At 40.2% G+C, this 21,643-nt stretch overlaps 1 protein-coding gene across 1 annotated transcript in view; it reads right to left on the bottom strand.

Annotated features, from left to right (window-relative positions):
• Positions 1-12,240: 12,240 nt before the first annotated feature.
• Positions 12,241-21,643, bottom strand: part of Kr-h2 (transmembrane protein 33-containing Krueppel homolog 2) — a 76,428-nt gene continuing 67,025 nt past the window's right edge. Inside the window, exon 4 of the mRNA XM_017616495.1 lies at positions 12,241-12,760. Within this exon, the coding sequence (XP_017471984.1) occupies positions 12,529-12,760 (232 nt within the window). The 3' untranslated portion in view covers positions 12,241-12,528. The remainder of the gene's footprint in view (positions 12,761-21,643) is intronic.

The raw sequence follows: 21,643 nt of genomic DNA, 5'->3' as shown, positions 1-21,643 counted from the left end.
AGTTTCTGCTGCAAAACGTTTCCAATATCAAACAGTATGTTATCAAGGTTGAATAGCTCAATATATGACCACAACATAAATGTAAATGATTCAGCCACTATAGATGATTTTGAAGAAATTATGGAAATAGCTGATCTCGCCTCATTATAGGTTTTTATTTAATTTTTAGCGCCGAGCTCTTAAAAGCGGATTGTGCGATTAATCAATTAATTATCAGTTATAATATATTTAATAATTGCGCAGTCCTATTGCAAAATGTGTTGAAACAAATATTTTTAAAAAGTATGGGTATTTTTAAAGAAAATTGTTTGTACATCACTATTATATGTGATTTTTTTATTTATTATTACCCTCCGAAGGTATTATATTCGTTTTTGGTTTTAAAAACTATATTATAACAAGATGTCATTTTTAAAATAAAAGATTTGTTAAATCGATTTCATGAATTTTATTTTAAAAAAATTCTCGATTTTTGGCGATTTTTTTTTCAGAAATTGCGCTTTTTTTTTAAACCATCTGCGCGTTTTTTCCGTAATGAATTCAACAAAAACTAAGATTCGAAATAGGATGAGGTTGGAAAGCCATAATTCAATAGTTCGAATAAAGTGTTATATGAAGGCTAATAGTCTCTGATGCAAAACGTTTCCAATATCAAACAGTATTTTATCAAGATTGATTAGCTCAATATATGACAACAATAGAGATGTAAATCATTCATACACTGTAGGTGATTTTAAAGAAATTGTGGAAATAGCTGATCTCGCCTTATTATAGGTTGTTATTTAATTTTTAGCGCCGAGCTCTTAAAAGCGGATTGTGCGATTAATCAATTAATATGAGTTATAATAAATTTAATAATTGCGCAGTCCTATTGCAAAATGTGTTGAAACAAATATTTTTAAAAAGCATGCGTATTTTTAAAGAAAATTGTTTGTACATCACTATTATATAAGTGATTTATTATTACCCTCGGAAGGTATTATATTCGTTTCTGGTTTAAAAACTATATTATAACAAGATCTCATTTTTAAAATAAAAGATTTGTTAAATCGATTTCATGAATTTTATTTAAAAAAATTGGCGATTTTTGGCGATTTTTTTTCAGAAATTGCGCTTCTCTGGACACCCTGATCGTCATCGTCGATGATCGTCAGCGCATCAGTAACATGGCTGACGATGGCCGTATCGTCACCTTTACTGACGATGACTACATTCAACATAGGGCGGAATCAATTAAAAAGAAAAAATTGAAAACGCGAAACTATTGCATGAAGTGAAAGGGTTTAATAACCTAACCAAAAGCTTGTGAAATGGAACATTTTAAAAAGAATTGNGAAAAAATTGAAAACGCGAAACTATTGCATGAAGTGAAAGGGTTTAATAACCTAACCAAAGGCTTGTGAAATGGAACATTTTAAAAAGAATTGGACCAATGGACCAAACGAAAAGAAATGGACCAAATTTGGTCCATTTGGACCAAAACAGCAACCGTGTTAGTGATGTCTCATCAGTAGAAGTAGCTCCACCAAAACAAATTTCGACAGTTAAATCTGCAGCTACAGCGCCCGAGTCAATAACTTCGACACTAGAAATGGTTCCATCTGCTTCGGAAATTGAAACAGACCCCTGCAGTGAAAAATTATCAATTGTTAAAACTAACCAACTTATAGTTAGCTTTTTGGCGAGATTTCGATTAATACCTCACTTTTAATTAGCTATGACAAAACCAACTTAAAGTGAATTGTAAAGTCGTGCAGGAGTCATGCAGACGCAATCGGGAGTTGGTTTTCTTTACAAGTTTCTATTAAATATCCTCATACAAAAATTACTTTCAATACACTTTTTTTCTGAACTTCGCAGATTCTTTTTCATATTCAGGACAAATAAAAGGAAGATCGAAATTTTATACTATCATTTTGAAGTTATGTCTGACGGTGTTCGAATATGGGGCCACCCAGAGCAGAATATGTAAACAAATATGAAATGTAATAAAATAAAGTAAATAAAAAAGTAAAAAAACAAAAAAATATTTTGTTTTTCTTATTGATATTTTATGTCCAAAAGTAGTTAGTTACAAGTTAGTTGACATGTAATGCAGAGGTATCCAGGTCTGACTTTTTTGCGGCCATCGCCCCACAAAAGTAGTTAGCTTTTTTCGAACAAAATACACAGTTAATAGTTAGCACTAGTGTTCGCGTAAACAGACTAAAGTTAGGTATAAGCTAACGTCACTCCCTGCAGGGACGCAACGCCTTCATCTTCTGCTGCACACCACCAGAAAAGCTTATAAACCACCGAGAAGGCCTCATTCGCCGCTACCCACAGTCGAATCCACAGGACCACAGGTAAGCCCATCAGCAGGTGGATTTTCGGGTTCAAGCTTGGATGCCATCGACAAAAGTTCGACTGAGTTCTCAGACATCTTGAGGCCCAACAGGCCTACCGCAAGGCCAGGTCGATTGAAACCGCCCTGCTCGAGGTTGTCGGAGAAAGCATTAACCCTTAAAGAATACGCACTGACAGCCTTTGTGGGCGTGGAAGGCGCCTTTAACAATGTTAATTTGACATCCATACTCCATGACGGCCGTAGCACTGGACCCACAGACCACTTTCTGGATCGGCATTATGTTGAGTACCAGAAGCATCAATGGCTCCTTATGAACAGCAGAAGTAAGAAAAACAGCCACACGTGGCACCCCTCAAGGGTTATCTCCTCTGCTGTGGACCCTCGTGCTTAACGAATTCCTGCTCCGCGCATCGAAAGCCGCTAAGGTTGTTGCCTATGCGGATGAGTTACGTCATTTTGATCGTGGGGAAATTTCTCTCCATTGTCAGCGAGATTCTACAATCTGCAATTAACGATCTGGCGGGGTGGGCAGAAAGAAACGGTCTAGGGGTTAACCTCTCCAAAACCGAACAAACAAATTTCACAAATTTCAAACTCCGTCCCTCAATGGAGCAAGCCTCAAATCGTCAAAAGAAGCAAAGTTTTTGGGGGTTATTCTCGACGCTAAGCTATCTAGGAAAAGGAATACCGAAGAGCGGAGAAAAAATGCGTTCTACTTCTATAAAGCTACGATTGGGAAAGACTGGGGGGTTACGACCGCAGATAATGCACTGGACCTATTCTCACCTATTGTGCGCTGGTATGGTGGCAGGCGGTTGATACCAAAACCCACCTACTCAATCTGCAAAAGTGCAACGACAGGCATGCCTATGCATAACGGGGGCGACTAACTCAACGCCCCAGGCGGCACTAGAGACACTCCTGGACATTCCACCCATAGACCTATACTTTAAAAGTACCGCAGCTAAAAGCGCTCTACGACTCAGGGCGTCTAATAGGGAATTTGCATGAGGCGGTTTTCCGTTCAACATTTGAAGTAGAATGCAAAGCTGTACAATGCAAGCGCATTTTTATTGCGAATATTTTGATATTTTTTTATATTTCGATATTTTTAAGACATTCAATTTTTTTTCGTGCAACCCTGCGTGAGTTGAACGCAAAATGGCCTCATGTAAATTCCTTATAACAAGCTGCGAACAACTTGTACGGGTCACGCCACAATCTTCGAGTGAGTGGGGGTGGAGTACATTAGCTGTGATTATCAAGTCACGGAAACTGACTTCAATCGGAATTTCGATGTCCATTTTCCAGACAGAAGTGACTGGGAATTTAGTATTGCTCTTAGCGATGACGAAATACCCATTTTCACGGACGACTCCAAAATGGATGTCGGAACAGGATCTGGAGTCTTCTCTCAGGAGTTATCTCTGAGAGTCTTATAGAATCCCGGATCACTGCAGTTTTTCAGGCTGAGATATATGCAATCGACATGGCGGCAAGGGTGGTGAGCATGATCGACCTAGTTCCTTCTAAACTTGCCTTCATCGTTGACAATCAGGCAGCTATCAAAGACTTAGAGTCGGAAACGACTAACTCGATTTATGTTAAGGAATGCCGAATATCCCTACAAGCTCTACAGCAACACATAATCAACCTTTACTGGGTCCCGGGTCACAATGGTGTTCCAGGAAATGAGGAAGCGGACGGATGTGGTAGAAAGGAATCTGAAATTGGGCTTGGGAAAGCGATCCAGATCGTGAAACCTCCCCTGCGATTTCTGTTTTCGGAAGTCATGATCAGTGTTGCCATTTTAGACATTTTCCGGCTAGATTTAGCCGGTTGTGATAGCAAACAGCCGGAGAAATTTCGGTTTAGCCGGAAGCCGATTTGTTAGCCGTTTTGTAAAAAAAATTAAATATATTTTTTCTAAAGGCCGTAACGGGGATTTCTTCATAAAATATTTGTTATGAATGACTTAAATTTAAGTGTGAAGTTTTATTCGCAAGCTTAGAAAATAACAAATTGTTTCCCAGTTTGCTTAACACGCGTTTGTGTTTGGATATAGTGCCAAGAATAAATGTTACAGGTATTGTCTTCCCAGATAGCGCATATTCAATACTACCTTAATTACAAAACATCATTGTTGCCCACGCTTAAAGTTTAAAGGTAAGGGAAAAATGGATATTTTCAAGCACTATGTACACAAATTGATTTATTTAAACTAACTTTTTTTCTTGAGAACTTATTTAAATTCCAAAAATCGAAGGCCAACTTGAATTAAAATATCCAACACTGAAATGCGTCAAAATGAAAGTAAAAGAGCACAAATTTCTATGTAAAGCAAAACTCTCTGGGAAGACAATAGGTTTGTTCGTCGAAAATGCAGTGAAAATTATCACTCTAAATATCAGTTAGTAAGAAGAAATGCTCCCAAATTCTCTCTCAAGTTCAAGAGAAACTTGCAAATTTCTGCACGAACGCAAGTTTGAGGGCTAGTGTCGCATTTCAAACATAAGAAATTTGTATAGAATTTTAAAATTCTTTCAGAGCGGCAAAACAGGATCTAGGTTTCTTTCTAGTCCGACTTTCTTCAACATACGTTTCAATTTCTTTGCCGTACTATCTGTCGCGTTTCCTATATCAACTCTGGTTGAGATTGCATTCCGAGTACCTTTCAAATCATTGGACTTAATTAAGTAAACAAGTATTTACTTAAATTTTTCATTTTAAAATCGCTCAAGTTTGTAAACTTTTAAATTTGACGCACCTGTTTATTCAAATTATCGTCGACAAAAAATCCAACTATGTGCTACAACCATATGTTTTTCCTAATTGCAAATTCTTGCTGGCACAATTTTTTCCAGCTTGAATTTGCAACTTCTCTCCAAGAACTAGTCTTTCTACTTATGATTTATTTAAATAAAACATGTGAAATTTAGTTGAAACAGTTTAGCCGTTTTTAGCCGGTTTTTTTTTTGCCAATTTAGCCGGTTCGTCCAAAAAATTCTGGCAACACTAGTCATGAGAGTGACCAAGGCAGCCTCCAACAGCAGGTGGGAAAATCTGCACACCTGCATGGTGGTATCGTGCTCGCTCTGGCCACGGCTCGAAGAACGAAGAACAAGGAGTTTATTAATGGGTCGATTATGGATGGCAACGCAACGCCACTGAAATGAAAATGTATATTATGAGTAGCAACTATAGTTAAGCTCTATAAAGTTGAATATAATAAAATTTTGAAGAACCAGCAACTAAGAATTGAGTGAAAATAAGCTGAAGAAACAGTTGAAAAAAGAAATAAATTATCTCAATCAAAATTTCTGCGGCAGCAACAAAAATGCAGTTGCCAATATAGCAACTTCGTTGCCAGCTTTCAGTTACCAGTTGCCATCTGTAATACTATTTCAGAGACTGGCCGCCCAACGTTAAACTTCTCACAGGAATACTAACGGGGCACTGGACCATTGGCCATATAGCCGCCAGGTTCGGAGCACCGCATAACAATTTCTGTAGAAGCTGTAGAGATGGTAGAATCCGTCTAGCACTTCCTCTGTGAGAGACCAGCACTCAGAGAAAAACGTCTCAAGTATCTTGGGGACCATTTCTTCGAGAGCCTGGATACCTTAGGGAAAGCTCCACTGAAAGGACTGTTGGCCTTTGTGGCCTCCGAGTGAACTCTTCTCAGAGCCGCCCGCTTAACCAAACCTAACCTAATGTATTTTTTACACACCCTTTACCCCGAGAATTGCCTACCCACTTGCGTTGCGTAGTAAATTACAACGTGACGATTTTTATTAGGAGGGCCCCATCCAAAGAATTTTCCACAGGCCGCAGATGGTATAGNTTTCATTCCATTCTTTGGTTAGGTTAGGTTAGGTTAAAGTGGCTGCCAGTGACCCCACTAGCACACATAGGCCCTAGGTTGTGGGCCCGTTGTGATACCACGCGGATCGTTAGAACCCTCCTACTCAAACCATCGTGTGGATTTTGCGAAACCCAGAAGTTGCCGTATGCCTACTTCGGCTATGTCGGTTAGGTCCTCAAGGAATCCTGATCCCATGAACTTTTGTCTTCTTCTACAAAGTGCGGGGCACTCGCATAACAGGTGCCGCAAGGTTTCCGGCTCTTCTTCATTTCTGCAGCTTCTGCAGAAGTCGTTATGGGGGATCCCTAACCTCTCCGCGTGCCCCCCGATAGCAACATGGCCTGTTAGCAGACCCACAGCTGCGACTAGGTCTCCTTTGCTCAGCATGAGGAGATCCTTCGACCGCTTTTTGTCCCATTTAGGCCATGTAAGCTTCGTGTTGTTGCAAGTGGTGAGGCTATCCCACCTGTCCCTTGCTAGTTTAAGAGACAGATCCCTTAGAATGAGCTTGCAGGTAGCGAGCGGCATGCCTAATCCCTTCCAGGCCTGCGAAAGTGGAGCGGATGTGGCCTCTCTTGCAAGTTCGTCCGCCTTTTCGTTGCCTGGTATGTTCCGGTGCCCCGGAACCCATACCAAGTGAAGTGCAGACTGCTCAGCCATCTCGTTTAGAGATCTGCGACAGTCCGCTACGGTTTTTGAACTGCATGTGACCGAGTCGAGCGCTTTGAGTGCGGCCTGACTGTCTGAGTAGATGAAGATATCGTTATAAATGACTTCTCTTGTACGTAGGTGTTCAACCGCTTCCTGTATGGCAGCGACCTCAGCTTGAAAGACGCTGCAGTGGTTGGGTAAGCGAAAACATATTTCCAGCCCCAGTCGGGCCGAGAAGACCCCCCCTCCTACCTTGCCGTCTAGCTTAGAGCCATCGGTGTAGAGGTGGAGTGATCCATTGTCATCGGGTGCCCCTCCTGACCAGAATTTTCTATCTGGAATGGAAATCCTATACCTCTTTGTGAAGTTCAACCTTGGTGCACAGTAATCCGTGTCCGGTATATTTACGTCCTTTAAGATTGCGGTGTGGCCTTCCTGAGTGTCCCTCCAGCCTGGTAGTTCCCTCAACCTCAAGGCGGCACACCCCGCTGATTGCTTTCCAACAATTTCAATTGGTAAAATATCGAGGAGCACGCACATAGCCTCCGATGGAGTTGTGCGCAGGGCCCCACAGATGCAGAGCATCGCAGTTCTTTGCACCTTTTGGAGTGCTTCAGTTGTAGATTTCCTGTTGAGACTTGGCCACCATACCAAGACCCCATATAATAGAATCGGCCTAACAACTACCGTGTATAACCAATACATGATGCTAGGGGACAGCCCCCAGCTACGCCCAATCGCCCCCTTGCAGCTGTAGAGGGCTACCGTCGCTTTTTTAACACGCTCTTGTATATTTTGCGCCCAGTTAAGCTTTTTGTCCAGGACTACGCCTAGATATTTTGCAGACTCCCCTAGCTTCAGAATCTTATTGCCTATGGCAGGGAGCTGAAGTGAGGGGATTTTGTACTTCCTGGTAAAGAGCACCAGGTCCGTTTTTTCTGGGTTAACACCCAGACCTTTTTCCTTGGTCCATCTCTCGATTAACCTTAGTCTGTCCTGCATAATGTCACAAAGAGTTTGTGGAAATTTTCCACTCACAACCACCGCAAGGTCGTCAGCATACGCTATGACCTTGGAGCCTCCCCCCCCTTCCAGGGTCTGCAATAATTCATTAATCGCCATGACCCAAAGAAGGGGGGAGAGGACCCCACCCTGCGGGGTTCCCCTGCAAACGTATCTGTCCAGCGACACGCCCGCCAGTTCCGCCCGCACGACCCTGCCAACTAGCAGCTGTCGTATAAGCGACACCAGCCGTGAGTCGATGTCCAGACCAGTTAGAGCTGATGTGATTGCTTCAGGTGTGATGTTGTTGAAAGCACCCTCAATGTCTAAGAATGCTATCAAGGTGTATTCCTTTATCGCAAGGGATTTCTCAATATGCGACACGATTTCGTGTAGCGCTGTTTCGGTGGACTTCCCCTTCATATAGGCATGCTGCGAAGCCATAAGCTTGTCTGCAACCGATTCCCTAAGAAAGGATTCAATCAGTCGCTCCAATATCTTGAGCTGGAAAGATGATAGACTGATAGGTCTAAAATCCTTGGCGCGAGTATGGGATGTTTTTCCCGCTTTAGGAATGAAGACAACCTTTGACCTTTGCCAGGTCTCCGGAATGTAGTTGAGAGTGAGGACTCCCTTAAAAATAACATACAGCCATTTTGAGCTTAGCTCCATAGATTGCTGTAGCTGAATCGGTGTAACACCATCTGGACCCGCAGATTTGTAAGGCTTGAAGGACCCTATTGCCCACATCAGTTTTTCTTTGGTGATGAGGTCTACCGTAACCGGTTGACCTCTATTTCTTATTGGCCCGTTCAATGGCTGCTCGGTGGCGCCTGGAAAGTGCGTGCTCAGAAGATGGTCCAGGGATTCCTCCCCAGTTTCCGTCCACGCTCCGTCGGATCTTAGCAAGCATCCCGGGGCGATACGAGGTGAACTAGAGAGAACCTTCCTGAGCCTAGAACCTTCTGATACGGATTCCATACCACTGCAAAAGTTCCTCCATGAGGATCTCTTGCTCTTCCTTAGTAGTTTCTTGTAATCTTTCAAGTTTAACTTATAGATTTCCCATTGCGTATCGCCTCCCGAGGATTTTGCGAGATTGAAGGCTCTACGACAATTTTTGCGGGCCTCGTCAATCTCTGTACTCCACCAAGGTGGTTTCTTTTTGCCTCTCGGCTTTACCATGGGGCAGGCCTGATCCAGAGCCTTGCCACATGCCGCAGTAAAGCGATTTGCCAGCCTATCTAGGTCCCTAGAGTTTCCTGGAATTGCTAGTGTGGTTCTTGAGAGCCGTTTGTCAAGCTCTCTTCTGTACTTATGCCAGTCGGCTTTCCTTAGATTTCTTTTGGCAGGTACCTTGGACGGGACCCCGTCTAAGTCGAATTGGATGAAGCGATGATCAGAGAAGGAATGCTCATCAAGCACCCTCCAGTTCCTGATCATGACCTCCGCATCTTCTGAGACGAGGGTAACATCCAGGACCTCTCTTCTGCTCTTCGTTATGAAGGTAGGCTCGCTACCCCTATTACTTATAACTAAGTTAGATTTTAGTATGAATTCAAAGAGTGACTCACCCCGTTCATTGATGTCTCCACTTCCCCATGTGCTATGGTGTGCATTTGCATCACCTCCTAGAATCAGGGCCCCGTCCCAGCGCTCCACTAAATGTTCGACCGGTAGGGTTGGAACAGGCCTGTCATGTGCCAGATACATCGAGGCAAGCCTTATTTGTCGTCCGTTCGCCTCCAGACTGATGGTGGTGGTGTCCTCGTCACTGAACTGAGGAAGAAACAATATTTTTAGTTTGGTACTAACAAGGATGCAGGCCCTTGGTTTACCTATGGTAGCTCCACTTATCAAAGTGTGCTCTGCCGACTTCAGCCCGCATATTCCATGCCCTATCACCCAAGGCTCCTGGATGAGGGCGATGTCTGCTGCCCCCTTGGAGAGCTGGAGCAGCAGTGCAGCCGACGCTGCTTTGCTGTGGTGGAGATTAATCTGGAGGACGCGAACCATCTTGGCCGCACCTTCCCACCCCCTCCACCACTGTTGAGTTCGCCTCGTCGTCATCTGACATCAGCTCCTCTTCTGTGTATTGCCGGAAGATATGGTCGACTCCCAGAGAGGATGTAGATGAGGCGTATCCACCAGCCAGGTCATCCATCGGATTGGCCTGGTTGGATTCCTCGTCCACCTCATCCTCGCTGTTGTCTGCTTCCGGCTCAACTTCGTTGCCTCTTGCTGCGTTCACGTCGTTCGTGTACACCCTTATCTTTGCGGTGTCGAAACCGTAATTGATGACGCCCCCAGTCTTTTCGAGGAGTGGCAACGACTCCTTATTTAGCAAAAGGACCGCCTGACGAGTCGCCTTTGTGCTATGCTCTAGCCGCACCACCTTCCAATTGTGAGAGGGTAACTCGGGATTAAAGAGCCTTATAATCTCAAGCACTCTCTCTGGTTCGGTCGGTTTGGCCGGTATCCATGCCCTTGCTCTGGGCCTGGATGGGATGTCCTTGAAGTCCACAGCCCGTAGCATCGCTCCGGGGTAGACCTCTCCCAGCATGGCCATCGCCTTCTTGTACATGCCCGCCGACCTTTCATCGTCGCACGCGACGATCTTGACGTTACCTTGGAACCAACCTGCGTCCCGGCATATCGGAGGTGGTCCGGGGTGCTCCCGAAGCACGCTGACGCAGATGTTCGCCAATTCCGCTTTAACCCATTTCCAATGAGCTCTCAGTGCCAATTCGTCTTCCTGGTTCTCATCGAGCACACCCAGGAGGATCCGATTTTTGGCTACCTCAGCAAAGGTGGGGCCTTGCGTCCTGGCTCTTTTCGACTTGTTTTGCGCAACCTCCATCGATCTATTGCGCTTTTCCGCAGCTGGTGGCTCTCCGAGCACCGGCAGCTGATAGTCGGGCACTATCGTCATTGCCCACGCTATCTCCGACCGGATCTCTTCCACGTGACAGGGCAGCGCCCTGCTACATAGGTCCGGGGTTAATGCGGATCTCTTCAAGATCCTCATGGCAGCCTTCCTGTGCTTGGCAATGGCTGCGCTTGGTGGTGGCCTGTCATCAGGCCTTGTAAATGCCGTAGGAGTAGGGGGAGGCGGGGCCCGCGCATCAGCTCTGGCGCCCCCTGGGGCTGCAAGCTGCAAGCCAGGTTTGCCTTCACTGGTGCCGGGAAAATCCCGTTTCGGTTCCCCCACCCTCTTCCTTTCCGCTTTTGTGGATACGCCTGACCCCGGCATCGCCAGAGGCTTACGTACCCCACTAGTGCTGGCCACGTCGTGGCTAGTAGAGGGACCCTGCATCGCATGGGCCCCATGGTGTCTGGGCAACTGCCCTTCCGACTTTTTATGAGTGCCGGTCTCAATTTCCGTTGTTGTTGATTTTGGTTTGTTCTTTAATTCGCTCATATTCCCACGAGTTGCGGAGAAAGGGTTCGTCGGCCCCGGGCAGAGATCCGCAGTACCCAGGGTAAGGCCATCGAATGCAACCGGGTGCGGCCTGGTTCCCAGAGGGCTCCGTTAGCGACTGGGCTATTTAGGGGCTCCCAGCCAGGCTGATCCTCAGTACGGTACGCGTAACGCCTTGATCCAGCCCCTACCTCCAGACCACGATCAAAGACCATTTCCGTATGGCATAGCGATGAAAACGCATAAGCACACAGCACTGATCCCTGATCTTAGCTGGACACCCTCTCGACATCGCACGGGATTGCTCTGTAGTGCCCATTTCCAGCCGGCACTCTCGCGGAGGGTTCAGTCCGAGGATTTTCGCCGACCCGATGGTATAGTTACGGCGGTGAGTTTTATTTTTCTGTTGTAAAATAAAACTCACCTAGAAAAATTTATTCTTCGTTCGAAAATAATTGTTATTTCGTAAGATATACTAAAAAATCTCTAGTTTTCAAGCCAAATTTTCAAATCAAATTTTCCAATTGAACCCAGAATTGCATGAAATGATACCGCACAAAGTTGTATTTTTCGTAAATATTCGAAAATTCTTAAGGATAGTTCACAGCATGAATTTTGAGTAATGCCCGTCCAGTATGCAGTGACTTACCTGAATCCTTTACATACATACGTTCATAACTGCAAAATGCGGACGATTACTCCGGCACACAAAAAAGTGGTCTGTGCATTTCAGGGGTCAAAACATTCAAATTAAAAATAAAAACAGTTTTGTTCCCACGATATTAAAATAAAAATAGTTTATTCAAATTAATGTTATTTCATAACTGAGACATATTTGCACATTAACACCACTGATTACAAAATTAAAAATAAATATTTGTTTCAAGGAAAATTCCTTGAACACCAAATAGCAGTTGCATAATACCTTAATATAAAATGTTGTATATATCGTCGTTTAAAAGAACATTTCACACTCAATTGCATTCCAATTTTCAACAAACCGTCTTCTTTATAAATCTACTTTTATGTTATTATGTTTTCATACAACCCTCAAAAGGCAATCATGTTGTCATGAAGTTCACGCGCTTTTACATCTTAAGGTGCTATAACAATTTTACGTCCTTTTTATGTTTTGATGAGTAGGTATCTGATTCTAATCTATTAAAAAATTGTTACAAAGTGCATTTGATATATTTACGTGGAAAACTATAGAATTGGAAACAAAAAACAACAGTAGAGGGTTTATTGTGCTGCTGTTGGCTGTTCCGGTTGTTGTTGCGGCGCTAAGCGGTTAACGAAAGCAATGCCACTGTGTATGATCTTACCAACAACAGCAGGTGATGATGCCGCCAAAGCCTCGGCTTTTATACGCAGCTCCGCAAAAGCGTTTCGGGTGTATGGATTACGCCTGGAGCTATAACGCATAACCAAGAAATGATAGTAAACGATCGGAGTCATAAGTCCTGCTTTTCCTCTGAAAATATTGCATAGACAAAAAATGTAAACAATTAACAAAGTTTCATATAAGTTAATAGTAAAAAAAAAATATTTTTTAAACAATCTTTCTAAATATGAACCAAATCAGACAATAAATATGGGGTTTCCAAATATCTCGACTCCTGCGCCAAGTATCGGTAAAATTTTGTATGGACTTATTTCTTTTCATTTAAGTAATATATACAGGGTGTCCTAGACCACTCGAAACCCGAAGTTGGTTATACAATCAAAAGATAGATCATTCTTTAAATTCCTTCGTTAGAAGTCCAGGACGGTTTGAAGTTCGAAGATCATTTACAGGTTGAGAAACGCACCTCATACATATATTTATTACGAGCATGTAGTTCCCATTTAAAAAAAATTTACTTCCCGTCTTTTTAACTCAGTTCCGGTCGAAACCGGAAGTCGGTGATACGACCAAAAGATAGACCATCCCCGACTTGGTAGTTCATATTTTTGCGTTTTCCAATCAAGAACAGTTTCCTCCATTTTCGAAGGGGTGGAGGGGTGACCTAGGACACCCTGTATTATAAATATAAATTAAATCATGTAGGTAATATACATAGTACATACATTCCAAACATGAGCCAAATCAGATCAAGTATCTCGACTCCTGCACCACCTAGCGGATTAAATCATCTTTTATATTGCTCTCATCGGGAAGTTAGTTAAAAATTAATTTCACGATTTGACCCAACCATACATACTTACTCAAATTTTAATATTAACCTTTTTGACCGCTAAATTTCGTGAATAAAAGCTCGATTTATTTTGTAAGTAAAATTTTTTTTTTTATTTTTTTTTATCGATGCATTTCTGTTGGCAACTGAGCAACCATTGACAGTCAGCGTCACGTGAACACTAATTAAGACGACAAAAGCATGGTTGCCGCTTACATATGTTACGAAAAATGTTAACTTTTTTCATTTGGTAACTTGCTAACTTTTAATTACATTTGGTAACTTTCCGATCGTTGCACAGTCTACTTTTTTAGGGGTGTGAGTGATCAATAATCTTTAACTTTTGAACGGGTTTAAAATTTTCTTCGCGTTTTTTTTTGGGTCGTTAAGTAGAGAATTGTCTATCGATAGCCATAACAATAAATTTAAATATGCTCCAATTTAACCTTAAAAAGTTACCCAAATTTAAAAAATAAAACAAAAAATATTGTTTTATCGCTTTTTTTTTTGTATTGGAAGAGACTTGTGTAATTATCAAAAGTGCCGAAAAGTTTAAACTTTTGCTTGGAATTGCTTATTTCGGGTTTCTAAGATAAATTTGAACGATGAAGCTTAATTTCCTTATTTCAATGTATAAAGCCAAGTACGGACCAAGTGCGATTATTTCGTATGTCTGAATACAAGTGTCCAAGGAATTTTGACATATAATATTTTACAGTCTGCTGTCTCACTTTTTCCTTACGAAATAATTTAGCAAGCATATATTTCTGTTGAAAACAAAGGTGCCTTGTACTCTTCACAAATAAACTTTAGAAAACCATAATAGAAAGCGTAGCAAATTTCTTAAGAACTTCGTACTGCTTAAGAAAATTTGGCTCAATACATTTTTCTTTACGATTTCTTGGGCTTTTTTCATTCGTCGAACTAAAGAAATGTTAACGAATACGGGGGTGGTCCCAGAACTACCCGACCTAACAAAGAAACAAACATTTTGGGAAAAAATATATTTATTTTTCAACATAATCTCCTTTCAGCTCTATACACTTTTCCCAGCGATGTTCAATAAGTTCGATACCCTTTTTATAATAAGAACTGTCTGGCTCCTCAAAACAGCCATTAACTGCCGACATCATTTCTTCATCGTTAAAAAATCTTTGACCACGGAGCCATTTTTTTAAGTTGGGGAACAGAAAATAGTCCGAGGGGGTTAAATCTGGCGAATAGGGTACATGAGGTAGCAATTCAAACATTAATTCATTAATTCGCTAAACACTCAATTGAAACCTCTTCACGACACTGTCGAGTGTGTGGTCGAGTGTGAGCAAACGCGTCACCCATCTTGCACACAGCTTTCTCATGCCGTATGATGTACCGAACTTTTCCAAATGCCTACTATATCTGCTACCTCGCGCACTTTCAGTCGACGATCATCTATTACCGCTTTGCGGATTTTCTTCACCATTTCTGTAGTCGTCACCTCATTTGGTCGACCACTGCGATGCTCGTCTTGGCAGCTCGTACGGCCTCGTTTAAACTCTCCTACCAAATATTTTACTGTTGGATACGAAGGAGCAGACTCGCCCAAAGTAGAATCTATTTCAGCTTTTATATTGGATGGGCTGAGGCCTTTCAAATAAAAGTATTGTATCACATAACGATGACGAATTTTCTCCATTTTCACAAATTCACTGAAAACGTTCATTATTGACGGCTGCCAAGCAAATACTAAACAACGTGGCATCTTCAAACTTGAAACATATGCTTTATAGATTGTGTCCTTTTTAATACAGTGATATTTTTCAGACAACTACTGCGATCTCTAGGTTAGGCTGGGTACATCTGGGACCACCTCCGTAATAACATAAAAACACATTTGGTTTTAATAACCCGTAACTTCAATTACATTTCTGCTTGGGTACAAAAATTTAAAACCAATGGTTCATCTCTCCACGTAGGCATTTATTTATCTCACATGGAGAATAACGAATATAAAAAAAAATTAGAACGACCAGCGCATATCTCTATTATTTGAGAATATCAAGCAAGACTTGTATGCCCATTGTAATTTTTCAATCCTTGAATAAACTGAATAAAAAACAAAACATTAGACTGCACTAAATTTTTGTTGTTTTGCGAGCATATTTGCAAGCTTATTTACCAATGTTTTAGTGCTTATCTAAGCGCTTAAAATGGATTTTTTTCTTGCTTATTTTCTTCGGCCCTGATTATCAATAGCAGATAAAAAGCAAGTTTGTAAACTGACCCGTAAAAGAATTTAAAATGATACAATTTTCATTCAAACTTCAAGATCTTCGAAAATTTACTTAGTTTTTTTGCATTGCAAAGTTTTATGTGGCTATCGTTAATTTAATGAAAATTACCGATAAAATTTAAGTTTTTAATTATTTTATAATATTTTATAATATATATATATGACGGTACTACGCATTTTTTTTCATACAAAGTATGTATGTTCGAAAATTTTTTAATGGAGAGCAAATGAGCAGCACGTTGCACTTGCACTTTATTTTACTAATTAACTAAAACCTCCCTATTATAATTGCCATTCGTACTGTCGTCAGGTATGTAACTTGAGAATAGAAATCGCTGCATCTTTTAGGCGCATCAATATTACATAGTTACATCCCGAGCTAATAAAAGGAAGATGTAGAGTCCTAATTTATATTTTGGCACTGTTAATGTTCTTCACTTCGAATCATAGGCATCCAGATTGGAAATTAAAAACTGGTTATGGAGAAAACTGCGATCATATACCAACATCATTTTAAACTGGTTCACAGGCATGCCATTTTAATGAGCTGTTGAGGCGTCGAATGAACGAACACCGAATACGGGACAAACACAGGACATTTATTTATTTTTATTTATTTGTTTATTTAAAATGTTTTGTACAACTAAGACAATTCTGTCTTTTATATGTACATCAACAAAGAATTATAATCTATACTAACATAATTTGCCAAGAATAGATACAAACTAAAATATATGAGTTCTTAATGTAAACTTAATACTAATACAGCAAATGTAAATGATTAAAGAGGAAAAAGGAGATGGATAATGTAAGAGAATAAGTAGAAGAAGAAAGAAAAAGGAAAAAGGTACACACCAAGATTATTTGTAGTCAGAGGACATATCAAGGCCACTTAAAGAATGTACACGAAAAAAACTGGTCGCACATAACCAAGCATAGCTCGGTTAATCATAACATTAAAATAAAAATCGGTAGACACTTAAAAAGCTGGAAGCATTTTCCACCTTACTGCATCATTTCTTTTTAGTAACAAAAATCAGTGTAGAAACGAGGACCAAGAAAGAAATCGATCGCGAGTTAATATTGCGCAAAAAGCTGGAAAATCCCAGCATGTTCCATAACGACATCGCAAAAAAGCTAAAATTTCCAAAGTCTACCGTTACTTATGTGCTTAAAAAATACAATGAATGTTTATCTTTAAAAAGGAACCCTGGTAGTGGCAGAAAAATAGGATTTGCTTGCGAAATTAAGGCAAAGGAAGTGTTATCTGCTTTTAAGAAAATTCCTGGACTTTCGGTAAGAGATGTCGGCAAAAAATTAAACATGTCGTCTTCGTATATACAAAAAGTATGCAAAACAGCAGGACTACGTTCTTACAAAGTGAATGCAGCACCTAATCGCAACGGTAAGCAAAATTTGTTGGCGAAACAACGTGCTCGGAAATTGTACGACAGTCTCATACAAAAATTTGGCTGTATTGTTATGGATGACGAATCGTACGTAAAAGCCGATTTTAAACAAATCCGGGGCCGCGAATTTCACACTGCAAATAAAAGAGGCAATGTTGCAGATAAATATAAAAACGAAAAGTTTGACAAATTTCCCAAAAAGTTTCTCATTTGGCAGGCAATTTGCCAATGCGGCTTCAAAAGTGATCCTTTTGTAAGCACTGGTACAATTAACCAAGAAATTTATGTTAAGGAGTGTCTGCAAAAGCGACTTTTACCTCTTATACGGCTTCATAAAGATCCAGTGCTTTTTTGGCCTGATCTCGCGATATTTCATTACGGAAAAATGGCTTTAGAATGGTAACATAGAAACAAAGTCTATTTTGTAGCAAAAGAGGTGAATCCACCTAATTGTCCAGAGCATCGGCCGATCGAAACCTACTGGGCCGTTATGAAATCCAAACTTCTTAAGACCCACAAAGCTGTAAAAAACGCACAACAATTCAAAAATAAATGGCAGCTGGTTTCCAAGGAAATCACTGAAACTTCTGTGCAAGGGCTAATGAATTCCATTAATATATTTATGTTTTAGAACGTTTTAACTGTGACCAGTTTTTTTCGTGTACATTCTTTAAGTATTGAAATATTAACTTTTTGAAGTTGCTTCTATTCAGTCTAGCTTTAACACTTTCTGGAATCGAGCTTCTTACAGCGCTAATGAAAAACAGTCGACTGGAAGTAAGCGAATTATATTTAGGGACAACCAAGCTGTTATGTCTCTGTGATTTGGTTAGTTGAAGCTTTTCATACAAATATTGCGGGACTTTCCACTCTAACAATTTATACAAAAAAATGCAGTTTCTTGCAGCCAAAAAATTTATAATACTGCAACCAAGAATTTTATCGCGCCATACATTCAACTTGCTGACCGACTTTGAATCAAGTTTGCTATAAACTATTTCGGAATATGTGAAATGGGGCAAAATTAACTGCATAGCAAGTTTGCGTCGTGTTTCCTGAGGCGTAAACGAAGCAGACATTCCTAGCCTACGTAAAGTTACATACACATTACTTACTACTTTATTAACATGATCACAACAGCTTAACTTATTTACAATAAAGCCTAAGTTCCTAATTTTCTCAGTGGTCATGAGGGCGGCTGTACCAATCCACAGAGGTGGGATGTTGGTAGGGTCTATTACACTTTTACGTATAGGCATGACATACGACTTAGCAGCATTTAAACATAAAATATTCCTCTGCGCCCAACACAAGATACCGGACCTTATAACATATATCCTCGACGAGACCTCAGCATACGCATGGACATTTACATATTTGCACACCGAAAATACATCATTTACAAACATACTAAACAATAGAGGACCAAAAGATTGATCCCTGAGGGACACCTGCTTTGATAGCTTTGTACTGTGAAGAAACCTTCTAGATAGACAAAAGTTTTATCGAACTATTAGAGAATGCAAAGTAGTGCCTGAGTTTCCGACATAACAAAGAGTGGTTGACTGAGTCAAATGCCTTAAAAAAGTCTAAGAGGCATAGAATAGTTAGATCTCTTTATTATCGTACGGCATTCTAATGTCATCCAAAATTTTAACCATAGCAGTTGCGCAGCTATGCTTGGGTCTAAACCCAGACTGCAAAGGAGAAAGCAAATTATTTTTTTGAATGTACATGGAGATTTGGTCAGCCATCAAAAACTCACAGGCTTTCGAAAATGCTGGTAAGATACTTATAGGCCTGTAATCACAAGGGTTCGACGCAAGTGGTTTTTTACGAAAAGGCAAAATAATTACTTTTTTCCAAGCATCTGGAAAACGGCCACTAGAGAAGCAATGGTTTATTATATGGGTAAGAGTACTAACAATAAATGGGAGCACGATTTTAACAAAACTTAAATATATTCCATCATCACCAACAGCATTTTACTTAATAGCCATAATTGCCTTTAGTACATCACATTCACTCACGCAGAGAAACGCAAAAGAATCTAAAGTTATACAAGCATCTATATGGGTATCATCAGAGATAGTAGAGTTACTGCAGTTTTCCGAACCAATAAAAAAGTCATTTAACAAATCAGGGTGAATTTTCCACTGCACTTTATTTTTCCCATGTATGTTTAAATGCTTCAAGTAGCTCTCAAATTCTTTAGATGGGAGAGAAGGATTCAGTTTTTGTTTACAATACCACCTTTTAGCTTGTTTAATGATAACGGTGGCTTCATTTCGCGCGGTCTTGTACGCATGCCACGCGGTATCAGTATTCGACCTTCTCCATTTGGCATGCAACTTGTTGCGTTTCTTTGTAGCGAAACTTACTTACTTTACTTTTTTATTCAACCAATGGCAGGATTTATTAATAACGTTTGCAGTACGGACGGGGACATGACGATCAAAAAGGATAGTTAAATTATTATTAAGGCATTCGAGCTTCTTGTCTACCGTTTCATAATACCAAGATTCATTCCACCGAATAGAAGAACAATCAGAGAACAATGCACTATTATCTAACGAACGAAAATCACGATACGAGAAAGCAACACAAATTGCAGAACGTTCAAACACTACATCAACAGTACAGAAAATTAAATCATGGTCAGATATAAAAAATAGTTGGTCAAATTTAAGAATATACAGTATAATTGTTGATGCAGCAATGAAGGTCAGAAATAAGATCACTAAACCATGTCTCGGAAACACAGATAATGTCTATTAAAGACTGCTCAAATATGTATCTAACATAGTCCATTTTATCAGAACTCAGGCTTCGTGCATTAAAATTAACTATGTTAAGACCAGTCGACTGTTTACACAAAATATCTAACATAGGCTTATAATTTCCATCAGCGCCAGATGCTTGATTAACAGCCATGTTAAATTAATTACTTTGCACTGAACTGAATAAGAAACAACTATGTAAACACAAAAGAACTAATATATACACATGTGTGCATATAACTACAAATCATCAGGACAGGAAAAGCAAATAGAAGTGAAAGAATTGAAAGTGAAGAGAACAAGAAGGGAGAAAAGAGAAACTTGGTAAAACTTAAGACTAACAATACATACAAACAATTTATTGCAGGGCATAATTGATTTGACAAACACATGCAACTGACTGCTTTAAGTTATGCCGACAATTTCATCAATACCTTTCTTGTCGTGCACTCGAATCGTCGCATCGCCATCCCTTTATCGTACAAGAACCTGACCGCGTATTGAAAAAGCAGCTGAGAGATGTTTTTGACGTCTGAGTTGGGCGGCATAGTGCATAATTTCACGGTTCGCTCTCGAAAGGCTTTCATGAATGTGGATTAGTGTGACCGTTATTTTTTTTCGTATTTTCATTCGGGAAACCCCTTAGATTGATTCCAAATTACAAAAAAAAAAAATTATAAACAATTTTAGGTCGTTTGCATAATTATTGGGCGTGCCTTGAGCCCACAAAGTTTGCTAAAAATTCTATTTTTCTCACTATGGCTCGCTTTATTTGTTCATAACTTCAGTAATTTTTATTTTAGAGAAAAACCTTATTCACAAATGTTCTAGGGCTATATCTGATGAACAATGTTGCTCTGTATTAATTTTCTTTAACATTAAAATTTAATCCAGAAAAAAACAAATTAAAAAATAACAGCGAAATTTTCACATATCTTCGCACTCTTTGCATACGAACTTATTTTCTTAGTATTTATTGCTTTTGTTCATCTGCGTTATGTTTTTTTTGTTATTTCTCAATCATCATTATTAAAAAAAGTCAAAAACAAAATAGAATAATAATTCGCCGGCTTGTTAATTCGAGTAAATACCAGAGCTCGCAAAATACGCTCAACCAAATTGTTCTATGGTATCTTGTCACTCACAAGACCGAAAAAAACACAACACAGTCGCTCAGTGTCAGACCAAAACACTTATTTTCTTCTTGCTGGTGTTCTCGCTCTCTGGTTGTGTGTTGAACAAAACAGACAAATCGGTCTCTCACTGAGCTGAATACTCAAATTGTTGTGGATTTCTTACCAATTATTTGCAACAGTTTACCGTTAGTTCTTACTGAGTAGCAGAGCAGAATATAATTTTTGTTGTTACTTAATGACGACTACATTTCATTTATTGTCGTGCATTGAAAGTAATTACACATGTCATCAAGAATTTTGCGTGAAAAAATTTATTTGTTAGGCTATTTTTGTCCTTCCTTAATAATAATATAATAATAGATTGGCGCTTACACATATGTTAGTGTTTGGCCGAGCTTCTCCTCCGACTTGTGGCGTGCGCCTTGATGTTGTCACACAAAGCGGAGGGACCTACAGTTTTACGCCGACTCCGAACGGCGATTGTATTTTTATGAGAAGCTGTTTTTCATGGCAGAAATACACTCGGAGGTTTGCCATTGCCTGCCAGAAAAAGGTTTTTTCTTAACAGCGGTCGTCCCTCGGC

Source organism: Rhagoletis zephyria, unplaced genomic scaffold (genome assembly GCF_001687245.7).
Source record: "Rhagoletis zephyria isolate East Lansing unplaced genomic scaffold, Rhagoletis_zephyria_1.1 Rzeph_scaffold_01214, whole genome shotgun sequence".
In the NCBI taxonomy this organism is placed as follows: Eukaryota; Metazoa; Arthropoda; class Insecta; order Diptera; family Tephritidae; genus Rhagoletis; species Rhagoletis zephyria.
Note: the sequence above shows the minus strand (reverse complement) of the source record. Positions and strands in the feature narration are given on the sequence as shown.